This window comes from Oncorhynchus masou, chromosome 9, assembly GCF_036934945.1.
Source record: "Oncorhynchus masou masou isolate Uvic2021 chromosome 9, UVic_Omas_1.1, whole genome shotgun sequence".
NCBI lineage: Eukaryota > Metazoa > Chordata > Actinopteri > Salmoniformes > Salmonidae > Oncorhynchus > Oncorhynchus masou.
In genome coordinates this window covers 6,021,741-6,038,504 of record NC_088220.1, presented here as the reverse complement: position 1 = coordinate 6,038,504, position 16,764 = coordinate 6,021,741, and the positions used below count along the sequence as shown (strand labels likewise).

Here is a 16,764-nt window from a genome sequence, read left to right as displayed (position 1 = left end):
CTGCTCTGCTCTGCTCTGCCCTGCCCTGCTCTGCTCTCCTCTGTCCTGCTCTGCCCTGCTCTCCTCTGCCCTGCCCTGCTCTGCCCTGCTCTGCTCTGCTCTGCTCTGCCCTGCCCTGCCCTGCCCTGCCCTGCTCTGCTCTGCCCTGCCCCGCTCTGCCCCGCTCTGCTCTGCCCCGCTCTGCTCTGCCCCGCACTGCTCTGCCCCGCTCTGCTCTGCCCTGCTCTGCTCTCCTCTGCCATTTTGTCTGCCCTCAGCAAGACCACCTCTCCTCACCTCCCTGGCCTGCATTTATTTATTAGGGCACTTCGCATTTGGCATATCTCTTAGGGAATCATAAGCCTCAGACCAGACACTAGCATTCAAAAGTTTTTTTTGCTTTGCTCTACTCCTCATGCTGACAAAGCCTTCAGAGCCTCCATAGTCAAGACACCACTTAATATCTCCAGCACGCAACGGAAATCTGGGATTATTTAATGAGGTCTTATTATTCTGTAGTGGAAACTCTTGGGGGATACGTTTCCTACTATTTCAGGGGAAAGTGAACAGCTGATTGAACCCAAATCAAACACTCTATGTTTGGTTTTCCTCTGTCTGTCAGACATGCTAGTTTTTTTTTCCAGGTGTGTCAATCAAAAAAGCTTAGCGCTGCTTTAATCCGTTGGTCCTCAGCAAATACACCTGGGCAGAGTTCAATTAGTAGCGTGGCCGACTCGATTCTCAAGCATGCTATTACTCTTCCACCAGCCTTTCTCACTTAAGATTCTAATTTAAGACTAGTTCCGACCATTCCACTGCCCCCATTATACTTTAACGTGGAACATTAACCCAAACAAGGTTAAAGGGTTTTTACAAACATATAATACAAGATAGCAAAAGGAGGTACAATCTGTCTTTTTCAAGAAGTAAAGATAGATTTAATTTGAACGAGGTTTCTTGGCCATACTTCATTTCTCTCCTTCCTCTCTGAGGTAATTTTTCCTCAATATTCAACGCTGATGACATTAATGCACATGTGACTTTTTGTGTGGTTCATTCTCCTGGCTCCCTCCCACTGCCACCCATCACCCTCCATCTTATCAACAAAGGGACAGTGATACGGGGAGTGGGAGTGGGAACAATAGGTAGCTTTAGAAAATAAGTTATGAATTACCTGTCTGGTGTGGATTTGCCCAGGAGTCTTGAATCCCCCCTGACAGCTGCACTCTGAGACCGAGTACGGGTCTGAGCTGGTGGAGGAGCACTTGGAGTGCGAGTCACAGCCCACCACAAACGTGTTGTCTAGCGGGAGCTCCTGAATCACGTGGTGTTTATTGGGCGCCATCGGGGTCTCTGGTTTGATTTGGAAGGTTGGCTGGGGGGATGCAGACTTGTAATGCTTGGCTAAGTCTGGGCTGTCAGGTTTGAAGGTGGTCGGAGTAGTGGCCCAGTTATATTTCCCCATGGTCTGCTCATCTAACTCCACAGGCAGGTCCAGGGTTCCATTAATGTGCTCCTGGCCGGGATCATCAGGCTTGGATTCTTCTATGCTGACAAAGTTCAAGAGGAGGCTCTTAGGGGATCTCTTCTTTTTCTTCTTTTTCTTTTTGATTTGACGGTTCTCCTGGTTGGGCGACACCCACTCGCCGCTCTGCTTGCCCTTCTGCACCACTTTGTGCCTGGGCGTCTGACGGCAGCGCACCAAGGCCGTCACGAAGATGACTAAGATGACTGTCATAGTCCCAGCTATAATTGCGATGACAACAATCACGTATCCGTTGGCTTGGGGTGTGACCTCACTGTCTCCCACGTTACGGTCCAATGGAGTCTCCAAGCTCTTACGTAGCTGCTCTTGAATGAACGTAGCGTTGGATACAGTCTCATTAATGAACAGGTGAATGAGGGCGATTGCGTGTAAGGACTCTGGCTGGCCCAGGTCTTTGACTTTCACCACTAGCCTGTGTAAACCCTGATCGGCTGAGACTATCTTCTCCTGCAGAGTTATATTACCAGTTGTTTTGTCTATGGAAAACAGCCCTCTTGGTGATCCCCCAATGAAACTGTACTGCAGCTCAGCATTCATGCCAGTGTCATTGTCTATCGCGAACACCCTGGTGACCACAGACCCAGGGCTGGTGGTAGACTGGACCAGATCGTAAGAGTAGTTGGATGAGGGGATAACAAAAACGGGTCGATTGTCATTGACATCCACAACGTTTATGGTGACCTTGGCGTATGAAGTGCTGGGTGGTTGCCCTCCGTCTATAGCCTTCACCATAAAAGTGTATGAGCTTTGCAGCTCTCTATCAAATGTGATGTTGGGTTTGATCACACCGGTCTGGGGATCAATAATGAAATTTTCTTTCCCGTTCAAGATGGACAGTGTTATGACGGAGTTGTCACCTGCGTCAGAATCTGTGACGGTGATCAGACCCACGGTCCCGTACAGAGGCAGGTTCTCAGGCACGTAGAAGTTATACTCAGGATGGGTGAAAGCTGGGCTGTTGTCGTTGAGGTCCTGCACTATTAACCTCACTGTGACATTGCTCTGCAGGGAAGTAGACCCATTGTCCCTCGCCATCACAGTGAACGAATACTTCTCCTGCTTCTCTCTGTCCAGGCGTTTTCCAACGGAGAGGATTCCTGACCGTCTATCTATGTTAAAACCATCAGGAGCGTCAGGGCCAAGAGAATAAATAATCTCTGCATTATGTCCACTGTCTGCATCCATGGCACTGATCTTTATGAGCTGCGTGGATGGATCATTGTTTTCTGGTATGGACAGCAGAATCTCAGGCTGAGGGAAGATGGGAGCGTTGTCATTCTCATCCTTAATTTTAATTAAAACCATCGCTGAAGTGTTCAAAGGAGGCTTCCCAGAATCCGACGCCACTATCTTAATTGCATATTCCCTGGTTGTTTCGTAATCTAGGGGGGCCGCAGTCTCCAGCAGGAACTGGTCATTAAAGACGGGCTTTAACCTGAAAGGAACATCGTGGTCAGTATAACAAGTCACTTTTCCGTTGAGATCAGAGTCCTTGTCCGTCACTGTAATTAGGGCTATTTTTGTGTTGAGAGGTGCGTTCTCCGACAGTAGAACAGTTCCATTTACAAGGTTCATTATGTACCGAGTGTCTATGGACGGAACATTGTCATTAATGTCCATTACGTTGACGATAACAGCAGCTCTGGAGGGGGTGGAGCTGCCATCGCTGGCAAGGACAATGAGTTTGTGGACTGGAGTGGCCTCCCGGTCTAAGGGCTGCTTGACAGTGATCAGCCCGGTGGTGCTGTCGATGGAAAAATGCCTCTTGGTGGAAGAGGAGATCTGATTAGAGAAGGAGAAGTGGATCTGGGCGTTGGAGCCGAGGTCTGCGTCTGTGGCGTGGAGTTGGGTGACGGAGGTTCCTATGGGGGCGTTCTCGGGGATGTTCACCTCCACCTCACTGTCCTTGAAGACCGGTCGATTGTCGTTGACGTCGGAGATGGTAACCTGGAGGATGGCCGTGCTGGACTTGGGTGGCGTTCCTCCGTCCTCCACCTTGATCTTCATGACGAAGGTGTCCTTCTGCTCGCGGTCCAGGCTCTGCTGGACGATCAGCTGAGGCCATCTGTCTCCCTCTGGGGTCTCAATGATGTCCAGGCCAAACTCACTCACACTCTGTAGAGACAGGGAGATAATGAAAACACAGATAATTAGTGAGTTTCAGTCATATGTTCTTATATGACATGTTATACAGTGCTATAGCCTACAAGTTGTCCTGTAAACTGTCACTAGACTCACACGCCTGGTTTCATTGTCCAGAATTAACACAAATAAAATGTAGTTTGTTTTTAGCTTCAACGGGATGTTTGTTCTCATTGTAGAAAAACACTGTTGTGAAAGTTCTATAATGATCTCAAAATATTTTCTTTAAGATTAAATCCAGAGGAAAAGATCTACTTATTACCGAAATACGGTTGGGATGCTGAGAGCGATGGTAAACCGTTATATCCATAACCCAAAACGTTTAGCTCTTCTTTATGTTATAAACAGGAAACTGAAAGAGGGAATCTGCACATATCGTATAATGTTTTAGCCCCCCTGCCTCCCGCAGTGGAACTGCTTTGACACAAATTTGATTCAATTTTATCTTCACTATCTTGCGTCTACTTTGGAATAGAGGAGACAGCTCACAAAATGTCAAGTTCATATGTGAGAGAGACAGTTGAAAGTGAAGCCACAGAGATAAGCTTTATGTATTAGAAGGGACAGTAGAGACTCCACATTAAACAGACTTTCACCCAAGGGGTGCTAAACCAGTAGGCCATAGTAAAGCCTCATGAAAATGAAAACAAATGCATGTAATCCCCATGAGAAACTGACTCTGACTGTTCAAAGTAATTGCCTTCCCCCCCCAAAAAATGTAGCACTATTATTTATGATTACAGATCAGCTATGTGGTAAAGATGGGTCCTGGCATATTTGCAATCGTTTTGATTTAGAGACGGAGAGGGAGAGGGAGGTGGAGAGGGAGAGGGAGGTGGTGAGGGTGGTGGAGAGGGAGAGAGAGGTGGAGAGGGAGGTGGTGAGGGAGGTGGAGAGGGAGGTGGAGAGGGAGAGAGAGGTGGAGAGAGGGAGGTGAAATGGGAGGTAGAGAGAGAGAGGGAAAGGGGGAGAGAGAAATCTAAGAACCTAAATGAGACACATGCATTTTAAGAAACAAAGAGGGTCTTTGAAGGTCTTTCAGTCAGAAGCAGTTTCATGCTAAAACAAGAAAAAGCATTGTCTTTAAAGAGATAAGCTTCATGCTGCACATAATGTTGTAAGAGATTACTCTGTCTAGGCACAGCAATGAAACGAGATGAAGATACATACATTCTGACTGTGAACGGTACAATTTAGAACAAATGTGTTCACTTGACAACCCAGTGGATTTAGAACCAGTATCCTTCCTGTAACAATATAGTAAGGACCATGGTAGAGGGCGGAAGGCCAATACTATGCATGGTAGCTGCAGCATAGACATGTTGTACATGGTTGTTGTTGGTGCTGAGGTTTCACAGTCTGAACCACTGCCAAGTGACAGAAGTCCCTCCAGAAACCAAAGCAGCACTGCCTGAATGAGGACGGTCACTTTATCGAGACTTGACATACATCAATTCTTTCTACAGTCTGAGACATAATTCAACAAAAGACTGGAGAGCAAGAACAATGACCATCCAATAACAATGAGTTCTAGTAGAAGATTTTTTCTAGTAGAAGATGTGTTCTAGTAAAAGATGAGTTCTAATAGAAGATGAGTTCTAATAGAAGATGAGTTCTCATAGAAGATGAGTTCTAGTAGAAGATGAGTTCTAGTAGAAGATGTGTTCTAGTAGAAGATGAGTTCTGTAGAAGATAAGTTCTAGTAGAAGATGTGTGCTAGTAGAAGATGAGTTCTAGTAGAAGATGTGTTCTAGTAGAAGATGAGTTCTGTAGAAGATGAGTTCTAGTAGAAGATGAGTTCTAATAGAAGATGAGTTCTAATAGAAGATGAGTTCTAGTCGAAGATGAGTTCTGAAGAAGATGAGTTCTAGTAGAAGATGAGTTCTAGTAGAAGATGAATTCTAGTAGAAGATTAGTTCTAGTAGAAGATGTGTTCTAGTAGAAGATGGGTTCTAGTAGAAGATGTGTTCTAGTAGAAGTTGTGTTCTCGTAGAAGATGAGTTCTAGTAGAAGATGTGTTCTAGTAGAAGATGAGGTCTAGTGGAAGATGAGTTCTAGTAGAAGATGAGTTCTGTAGAAGATGAGTTCTAGTAGAAGATGAGTTCTCGTAGAAGATGAGTTCTAGTAGAAGATTTGTTCTAGTAGAAGATGTGTTCTAGTAAAAGATGAGTTCTAATAGAAGATGAGTTCTAATAGAAGATTAGTTCTAGTAGAAGATGAGTTCTAGTAAAAGATGAGTTCAAATAGAAGATGAGTTCTAGTAGAAGATGAGTTCTGTATCAGATGAGTTCTAGTAGAAGATGAGTTATAGTAGAAGATGAGTTCTAGTAGAAGATGAGTTCTGTAGAAGATGAGTTCTAGTAGAAGATGAGTTATAGTAGAAGATGTGTTCTAATAGAAGATGAGTTCTAGTGGAAGATGAATTCTAATAGAAGATGAGTTCTAAAAGAAGACGAGTTCCAGTCGAAAATTAGATCTCGTAGAAGATGTATATTCATGGAGTAGTTCTTGAACATAAATTTACTAATTACTAAAAACTATACATGAGTTTTCTGACTAACTATTTGACCATTGACCAAGCCGACATTAAAATAACTGTGGGCGAAACTTTTCAATAAAATGAATGAGTGTGATTTCGGAGTGATTTCACTGTTGGAATACAGTGGCCCTTCGTACAATATGGTTGTTAAATCTTATTATAAACTTTATTTTCTGGGACTTTGGCTCAGTGCTTCCATCCAGTCGATGTCACAGCTGCTCCTAATTTGATTTATGAGCCAGACAAGGTTTTTCACCACCTCTGTCTCATTTTCACGTTAGACAACATAACATTTAGAGCATTTCAATCAGTTTCAGAGAGCTGTGGCTAACTATCTATAATGGCTGTTTATTTTTACTTGAGTGAATTCAAATTAGGCTGATGGATTGTGATAACATCTAGGGCATGTATACTTACTGTAGAAAAGGTTAAGCAAGAATATGAATCACTGGCCCTAAGGTGGGAGTGACAATAACCTATAAATAAAATACATAACTGTACTGTTTATAAGAGAGTGGTTCCTTCATCGTCACCCAGACTGACCTCCTAAACGCTGTTGATGAAGCATTCATCTACCATTGTGGATCACGCATCTATATGGACCATACATCTACAGTCACCTCCAAAATTATTGACATCCTTGATAAACATTAGCAAAACAATATTGTAGAAATAATACAAATACAAAACAACTTAAACATTTATTTAACTAGGCAAGTCAGTTAGCAACAAATTCCTATTTTCAATGACGACCTAGGAACAGTGGGTTAACTGCCTGTTTAGGAGCAGAACGACAGATTTGTACTTTGTCAGCTCAGGGATTAGAGCTTGCAACCTTTTGGTTACTAGTCCAACACTCTAACCACTAGGCTACCCAGGAATGGATCCACATTAGTTCCTGTCAAGGCAGATTCCACTTTACCTGGGGTTTATTAAGGATCCCCATTAGTTCCTGCCAAAGGCAGCAGCTACTCTTCCTGGGGTTTATTATGGATCCCCATTAGTTCCTGCCAAAGGCAGCAGCTACTCTTCCTGGGGTTTATTATGGATCCCCATTAGTTCCTGCCAAGGCAGCAGCTACTCTTCCTGGGGTTTATTATGGATCCCCATTAGTTCCTGCCAAGGCAGCAGCTACTCTTCCTGGGGTTTATTATGGATCCCCATTAATTCCTGCCAAGGCAGCAGCTACTCTTCCTGGGGTTTATTATGGATTCCCATTAGTTCCTGCCAAGGCAGCAGCTACTCTTCCTGGGGTTTATTCTGGATCCTCATTAGTTTTTGCCAAAGGCAGCAGCTACTCTTCCTGGGGTTTATTATGGGTCCCCATTAGTTCCTGCCAAGGCAGCAGCTACTCTTCCTGGGGTTTATTATGGATCCCCATTAGTTCCTGCCAAGGCAGCAGCTACTCTTCCTGGGGTTTATTATGGATCCCCATTAGTTCCTGCCAAGGCAGCAGCTACTCTTCCTGGGGAATATTATGGATCCCCATTAGTTCCTGCCAAGGCAGCAGCTACTCTTCCTGGGGTTTATTACGGATCCTCATTAGTTCCTGCAAAGGCAGCAGCTACTCTTCTTGGTGTCCAGCAAAATGTAAGGCAACATTATACGACATAATAAAAAAATGTAACATTAAAATACATTTTACAACAGACTTTACAATACATTAAGTGTGTTCCCTCAGGCCACTACTCCACTACAACACCAGCCAGGTGTACGTGCGTGTGTGTGTATAGTGTGGATGTATAGTGTGTGTATAGTGTCTGTGCATAGTGTGTATGTATAGTGTGTGTGTATAGTGTGGATGTATAGTGTGTGTATAGTGTCTGTGCATAGTGTGTTTGTATAGTGTGTGTGTATAGTGTGTGTGTATAGTGTGTGTGTATAGTGTCTGTGTATGGTGTGTATGTATAGTGTGTGTGTATAGTGCGTTTGTACCTGTGTGTGTGTGTGTGTGTGTGTGTGTGTGTGTGTGTGTGTGTGTGTGTGTGTGTGTGTGTGTGTGTGTGTGTGTGTGTGTGTGTGTGTGTGTGTGTGTGTGTGTGTGTGTGTGTGTGTGTGTGTGTGTGTGTTTGTACCTGTGTGTGTTTGAAGCTGTGTGTGTTTGTAGCTGTGTATGTGTTTGTAGCTGTGTGTGTGACTCTTCACAGTCCTTGCCATTCTATAAGGTTTATTTTTATCTGTTTTAAAATCAAATTGTTACTTGATGTGGAATAGTTCCATGTAGCCTTGGGTTTATTTAATATTATGCATCTCCCTTAGTCTGTTCTGGCATGTCTTGTCCGAGCTGTGTGCTAGTAGTTTCAACAGACAGCTTGGTGCATTCAGCTTGTCAACACCTCTTACAAAAACAAGTAGCGATGAAGTCAATCTCTCCTCCACATTGAGCCATGAGAGATTGACATAACAGTTTACAATCCAGGGTTACTCCAAGCAGTTTAGGCTCCTCAACTTGCTCAATTTCCACATCATTCATTACAAGATTTAGTTGAGTGAATTGAATGATTTGTCCCAAATACAATGCATTTAGTTAAAAAAAATATTTAGGACTAACTTATGTATTGCCACCCTTTCTGAAACTGACTACATCTCCTTGTTAAGTGTTGCAGTGATTTAACTAGCTATAGTAGCTGACTTGCATAGTGTTGAGTCATCCAAATACATAGACACATGGGATTTACACAGAGCCAGTGGCAGGTCATTAGTAAAGAATGAAAAAAGTAAGGGGCCTAAACAGCTGCCCTGGGGAATGCCTGATTCTACGTGGATTATGTTAGAAAGGTTACCATTAAAGAACACCATCTGTGTTCTGTTAGACAGGTAACCATCAATCCACAATACAGCAGGGGGTGTAAATCCATTACATACACATTGCTCCAGCAGCAGACTAACGTCAAAAGCTGCACTGAAGTCTAGCAAAACAGCTCCCACAATCTCTCCGCAAATCATCAGTAATTTGTGTAAGTGCTGTGCTTGTTTAATGTTCTTCCATATAAGCATGCTGTTGTGAATTTGTTTACTGTAAAATAGCATTGTATCTGGTCAAACACTATTTTTTCCAAACGTTTACTAACGTTTGGTAGCAGGCTGATTGGTTGGCTATTTGAGCCAGTAAAGAGGGCTTTACTATCGGAATGACTTTTGCTTCCCTCCAGGCCTGAGGGAACACACTTTTTTTATGCTTGTATTAAAGAGATGGCAAATAGGAATGACAATACCAACCTCCATCATCCTCAGTAATTTTCCATCCAAGTTGTTTGACCCATGTGGCTGGTCATTGTTGATAGACAACAATAATTTGTTCAACCATTCCAAACTCACTTTACGGAATTCAAAATTACAATGCTTGTCTTTCAAAATTTGGTCAGTTATACTGAGATGTGTAGGTTTGGTGTTTGTTGCTGGCATGTCATGCCTAAATTTGCTAATCTTGCCATTAAAAAAACTATTAAAGGATTTGGCAATATCTGTGGGGTTTGAGATGAATGAGGCATCTGATTCAATTAATGAGTTTGCCTTTTTTCCCCAAAATGTAGTTAAAGGTACTCCAAAGTGTTTTACTATCATTCTTTATATTAGTCTTTGTTTCAGAGTAGACTTTACCCATGGTGATGGATAACAAATAGATTTTTTCATGAATGCTACCACAATTTTTATACCCTAGTGGCAGAGGAAGCCATGGAAGGCCACATTAAAGTTTATTCAACTGAGATTCATTTTAAAGAGTAGAACGTTAATCCATATTTAAAAAAACATGTATTTATTTTATTTACAAGAATCTTTAGGGGTGCCAATAATTTTGATACCTTCCTTTTTCAAAAAACATATATTGCTTAATAAACAAAATCACTTTCTCTGAGTAATGGTATTAGTATAATTGAACTGTCTAATTTAGCATACAATGAAGAATATTAATCAATTATGAAATGCCAACACCTAGTGTCTATTACAGTATTCTGGCATAACTGGCATCTGTAAAATGAATAGACAATAATAGACATTTTCAACATTTCTCTTTGTTTTCTGTGACGGTCAGAACCTACTGGTTCTACCATATGCTCCTAATAGCCAGGCAAACAAGTTAGATGTTGATCCCCAGAACAGAATTTCTAAACAGAGAGGAGTTGTTGCACCAAATCCACCCACTGAAATAAAGACTTCCTTTTTCTCTCAACACTGAATTTATCTGGCTCTCCTATAGCAGGATATTGATCTGCACAAGGTGATGCCAACAGAGCCCGCCCACAACAAATGCTGTTAAGATATAAGAGATACTGAAAATGACTCAAAATAGGAAGGATTCGGTTTCCTGCAGTGTGGTGCAAAACTCTTTAAATGCTTGGGGAAAAATACCATTTGGAGTAGGGTAGAACCCAAAACAACCAAAGTCAATTCCTCCATCCCTTGAGTCTGAACTGCTTCACATGTCAATGTCTCAAATGGCACCCTATATCCTGCCTGTATGGAGATCTTTGTGGGCTATACAAGGCCTTGTCTCAGGATGGTAAGTTGGTGGTTGAAGATATCCCTCTAGTGGTGTGGGAGCTGTGCTTTGGTAAAGTGGGTGGGGTTATATCCTTCCTGTTTGGCCCTGTCCGGGGGTGTCCTCGGGTGGGGCCACAGTATCTCCCGACCCCTCCTGTCTCAGCCTCCAGTATTTATGCTGCAGTAGTTTGTGTTGGGGGGCTAGGGTCAGTTTGTTATATCTGGAGTACTTCTCCTGTCCTATTCGGTGTCCTGTGTGAATTTAAGTGTGCTCTCTCTAATTCTCTCTTTCTCTCTTTCTTTCTCTCTCTCGGAGGACCTGAGCCCTAGGACCATGCCTCAGGACTACCTGACATGATGACTCCTTGCTGTCCCCAGTCCACCTGGCCGTGCTGCTGCTCCAGTTTCAACTGTTCTGCCTTATTATTATTGGACCATGCTGGTCATTTATGAACATTTGAACATCTTGACCATGTTCTGTTATGATCTCCACCCGGCACAGCCAGAAGAGGACTGGCCACCCCTCAGAGCCTGGTTCCTCTCTAGGTTTCTTCCTAGGTTTTGGCCTTTCTAGGGAGTTTTTCTTAGCCACCGTGCTTCTACACCTGCATTGCTTGCTGTTTGGGGTTTTAGGCTGGGTTTCTGTACAGCACTTTGAGATATCAGCTGATTTACAAAGGGCTATATCAATAAATTTGATTTGATTTGATTTGGATTTATTCCCTATATATAGTGCCCTACTTTTGAACAGAGAACATGGACGGTATTACTTTCCCTCTGACCCTGGACATGTTCGTAGAACATCTTTGCGTCATTCCAAGACGACGTAGCAGTACCAGCACTGACACTGCTAATGGAACACATTCCATTTAAGAATCCCATAATTATGCTGCTATGGATGATTGCTACACTCATTATTATGGTGGCATGGCTGATTTCATATGTGAAAGGACAGACCAACCTGGTTTTGAATTAAAGTGGCTGTCATATCTAATCTGTCCATTCTGATACCAGCTAGCCTACATGTTTGTCAGCTGAGGGGACATAACTGGCCTACTGTGATGATACAGAATGGTAGCAGTTTTGGCTTGATGTCAGGAACATAACATGAACACTGTGATGACACACAACGGTAGCAGTTTCAGCTTCATGACCAGTGTTGCATTCGAGACCATCTAAAGCGAGATTGATTAAAGACCAAGACCAGAGCAAATAGAGTCCGAGTCAAGACCCGAGACTGGAGGGGTGGGCCGAGACCGAGTCAAGACCAAGACTGGAGGGGTGGGCGAGAACAAGTGAAGACCGAGACCGGAGGGGTGGGCGAGACCGAGTCAAGACCGAGACCTGAGGGGTGGGCGAAACCTAGTCAAGACCGAGACCGGAGGGGTGGGCGAGACCGAGTCAAGACCGAGACAGAGTCAAAGTGAGACCGGTTGCAAGAACACGACTTTCAATCATTATAGATTCGCCAAAGGCCACAAAATACAACTGAATGGATTATGGATTATGAAATATGTAAACACCAAAGCAGTCCTCTTACATTTGAGAACTTTACAGTCCTATTGATCAGACAAACTCAGTTATGCATATCAACAACAACAAGATCAACAACTAATGCTAGCCAGAGCAAGATGAGCTAAAAATCTAAGAAAGGAACATTAGATAAACGCTCTCAAACGTTTTCAGCTCGTTGGCCGTCAAAATTGCATTAATAAATGGCGGGGAATTGTAGCCTCCTCACCCTTCTGGCAGCTCGCTTGCCAATACATGCTTGTTCCAACCAAGCACCCAAGCTAACTGGTTAAAGTTGGCTAGCTTGCTAGCTAGCTACTTCCAGCCACAATTGAGAGAACACCTCGCTCTAACCATTTTAGTCGCTGGTTTGGCTGTGTTATCTAAAGTGTGCTTTACTAACTAGCATTTATTTTTGTCATATTTAGCGTGTTAGTAAATTCATCAGTTGTTCTGTGCTCTGGCCCACTCAAACGAGAGTGCTCTGAAATCGGAATAGTTCAAGTACTTGCTAGCTAACCAAATGACACCTACATCTATAGCCACCGAAAAACGATATGAAGGGAAAAAGTTCAGTCATTCATCCACTCCTCCAATGACATGACATCCTCCTAGCAGTTAGCTAGCTAGCTAACGTTAGGCTCAGTGTTTTTAGCTTGCTACATAAATAGATACGCTAGCCTACTAGCCACATTACGACTGACTTGTGATCATTGCCCTTGCTAGTCTGATTGTTTTGACATTCCCCGCCTTAATTACATTCGTCCGTTTTTGTCCAAAATAATGTGTGATTGAAACTAAAACACTGCATCCCGAAAGGAGGCAGAAAACAATGTACCAGGCCAGCTGTGATTTTTGCCCTGATAGCAATATTTTTGGGACTACCAAGAAATGTGTTGGTGAATTTTATTAACCATGCATTGAACTGCATCCATCTATTCTGCCAACAATGCCTAACTGTATGTCATATGGAACGCTGAGTCAAATACAAGCTATTTGTATAACCTCTTATATAGTTGCATCTTTCCATCAGCCCTACGCAGTGGTGTAGTGGTATTTTAAACATCATGCTGTGTGTGACTGCTGTCTTTCCATCAGCCCTACGCAGTGGTGTAGTGGTATTTTAAACATCATGCTGTGTGACTGCTGTCTTTCCATCAGCCCTACGCAGTGGTGTAGTGGTATTTTAAACATCATGCTGTGTGTGACTGCTGTCTTTCCATCAGCCCTACGCAGTGGTGTAGTGGTATTTTAAACATCATGCTGTGTGACTGCTGTCTTTCCATCAGCCCTATGCAGTGGTGCAGTGGTAGCTTGTGAAGTGGGTATACTCAAATTTAGCCAAAAAGTTCCCAAATGGCCCGCCCAGCAAAGTGAAAAATCATGTTTTCCTATGTTTTGTAATGTAACTTGATGGTCTAAGTCCACAACAATGCTTAAAACACATCAATCTGATTGGGTGGGCCTGTCAGGGCCTGGCTCCCCAGTGGGTGTGCCTGTGTCTACCCATCCATGTCTACGCCCCTGATGCAAACAGTTGACGATGACATTTGCGCATCACAAATAGCCAACTAAGCAAAACTTCGGACTAAACGTTTTCAATACCTCGTTTGCATACCCATTGTATTTTATTTTATTATTATTGTATTTTTTGCATACCCATTGTAGCCTTAGTTAGCATTTACTGGTAGTTATCATACAGGTGAAACATATTTCCTACCGACGACCGATGTGAGCTGCTCCATGCCACAACCAGCTGAGAGTTGCACACCCTGCTGCCTGCAGATGATATTCTGCTGAAAATGGGCTATATGAGCAGCCACACATGTGAATATATGTCACGTGCTTTGCGATTGTGTAGGCTACTTTGTGCATGATTTCTCTACATAATTATTACGGTTGCAGTCCTTTCAGAATCACGAACCTGTCACTCGCTGAAGGCCTGTAGGTTTTGCGAATGCGCAAACATGTGTTTATTAATAGATATAAAGACCGTGACGATATTCATGTTTCAACAAAGGAGTGTTAGACATTTGGCCTGGGGAAGCAGTATTATGCGCTGACTGAATGGAAGCTGATAATTATGAGTTGTTTTTTTAGTCCGCTGGTCTCGGCTAATTGGGAAGAAATTAAGAGTTCTCACCGTCCCGAGACCAAGTCAAGACCGAGTACAAATGTATCCGACACCGAGACAAGACCGAGACACTCAATATGTGGTCTCGAGACCAGACTTGAGTACTACAACACTGTCAGGGACATAACAGGAACACTGTGATGACACACGATGGTAACAGTTTCAGCTGGACGTCAGGGACATGACAGGAACACTGTGATGACACACGATGGTAACAGTTTCAGCTGGACGTCAGGGGCATGACAGGAACACTGTGATGACACACGATGGTAACAGTTTCAGCTGGACGTCAGGGACATGACAGGAACACTGTGATGACACACGATGGTAACAGTTTCAGCTGGACGTCAGGGACATGACAGGAACACATTGGTAGTAAACCATTATTCTGTGTGGAGCTCCAAGACAAATCTCTGAGGACCATACAAAGATAGTCCAAGGGGTAGATTAAAGGCCATCAGCTATTCTAGCTATTCTAGCTATTCTAGGAATGCTTGCACAAGCCTCTATTGAACTCAACTGTGTCTGGTACTGTAAGACTGTATAGTGTTCAAATAGAAATCTGAATAGAAATCCGAAATGGATGGTGTTAGGAGATAGATGGGAGGGGTTGAATAGGGCTGTAGGGTGGGACTAATAACAACAAGATAACCAATGTTACTAAGGAACTTTTGTGAAAGAGTATAGTTTGAAAGATATGGCAAATTGAAATCAAACCGGATGGACTGAAATAGGTGGGAGAAGTTGAGGGTAGAGGAAGGACAGGAGTTAAAAACAAACCAAATAAACCCATTGTAAAATAGACTGTGTCCTTAAGGGGACGGGGGGTAGGGTTAGAGGGTAATATATATATATATATATATACTGTACATACTACCGTTCAAAAGTTTGGGGTCACTTAGAAATGTCCTTGTTTTTGAAAGAAAAGCAACTTTTTTGTCCATCAAAATAACCTCAAATTGATCACAAATACAGTGTAGACATTGTTAATGTTGTAAATGATGTTGTAGCTGGAAACAGCTGATTTATTATGAAATAGCTACATAGGCGTACAGCAGCCCTAACCCTAACCAGCAACAATCACTCCTGTGTTCCAATGGCACATTGTGTTAGCTAATACAAGTTTATCATTTTAAATGGCTAATTGATTATTAGAAAACCCTTTTGCAATTGTGTTAGCACAGCTGGAAACTGTTGTCCTGACTAAAGAAGCAATAAAACTGACCTTCTTTAGACTAGTTGAGAATCTGGAGGATCAGCATTTGTGGGTTCAATTACAAGCTCAAAATTGCTAGAAACAAAGAACTTTCTTCTGAAACTCGTCAGTCTATTCTTGTTCTGAAAAATGAATACTATTCCATGCGAGAAATTGCTAAGAAACTGAAGATCTCGTACAACGCTGTGTACTACTCCCTTCACAGAACAGCGCAAACTGGCTCTAACCAGAATAGAAAGAGGAGTGGGAGGCCCCCGTGCACAACTAAGCAAATACATTAGGGTGTCTAGTTTGAGAAACAGACACCTCACAAGTCCTCAAATAGCAACTTCATTAACCTGTTGATGCTCTGGGGGGCGCTATTTCATTTTTGAATGAAAAACGTTCCCGTTTTAAACAAGATATTTTGTCACAAAAAGATGCTCGACTATGCATATAATTGATAGCATTCGAAAGAAAACACTCTGACGTGTCCAGAACTACCAAGATATTTTCTGTGCGTGCCCTAGAACGTGAGCTTCAGGCAAAACCAAGATGAGACGGCATCCAGGAAATGAGCAGGATTTTTGAGGCTCTGTTTTCCATTGTCTCCTTATATGGCTGTGAATGCGAGAGGAATGAGCCTGCCCTTTCTGTCGTTTCCCCAAGGTGTCTGCAGCATTGTGACGTATTTGTAGGCAGATCATTGGAAGATTGACCATAAGAGACCACATTTACCAGGTGTCCGCCCGGTGTCCTGCGCCGAAATTGGTGCGCAAAAGTCACCTGCCAGTATTTTTCCATGGGATACAGAGAGGAAAGCAAGCTTCCACGAACTGCATATCAATGAAGAGATATGTGAAAAAACACCTTGAGGATTGATTCCAAACAACGTTTGCCATGTTTCGGTCGATATTATGTAGTTAATCCGGAAAAAGTTTTACGTTGTAGGTGACTGAATTTTCGGTTCGTTTCGGTAGCCAGACGCAATGTAGAAAACGGAACGATTTCTCCTACACACAGACGCTTTCAGGAAAAACTGCGCATTTGGTATGTAACTGAGAGTCTCCTCATTGAAAACATCAGAAGCTCTTCAAAGGTAAATGATTTTATTTATTTGGTTATCTGGTTTTTGTGAAAATGTTGCGTGCTAAATGCTACTCAAAATGCTATGCTAGCTTTGCATACTCTTACACAAATTAGTCAATTTCTATGGTTCAAAAGCATATTTTGAA

At 42.9% G+C, this 16,764-nt stretch overlaps 1 protein-coding gene across 2 annotated transcripts in view; it reads right to left on the bottom strand.

Annotated features, from left to right (window-relative positions):
- The window catches only part of LOC135545450 (protocadherin-11 X-linked-like), a 36,216-nt gene that overhangs the window by 4,798 nt on the left and 14,654 nt on the right, over positions 1-16,764 (bottom strand). For both annotated transcript variants that reach the window (XM_064973070.1, XM_064973071.1), the window contains one exon: positions 1,154-3,640. In XM_064973070.1, coding sequence (XP_064829142.1) covers positions 1,154-3,640 — 2,487 coding nt within the window. The remainder of the gene's footprint in view (positions 1-1,153; positions 3,641-16,764) is intronic.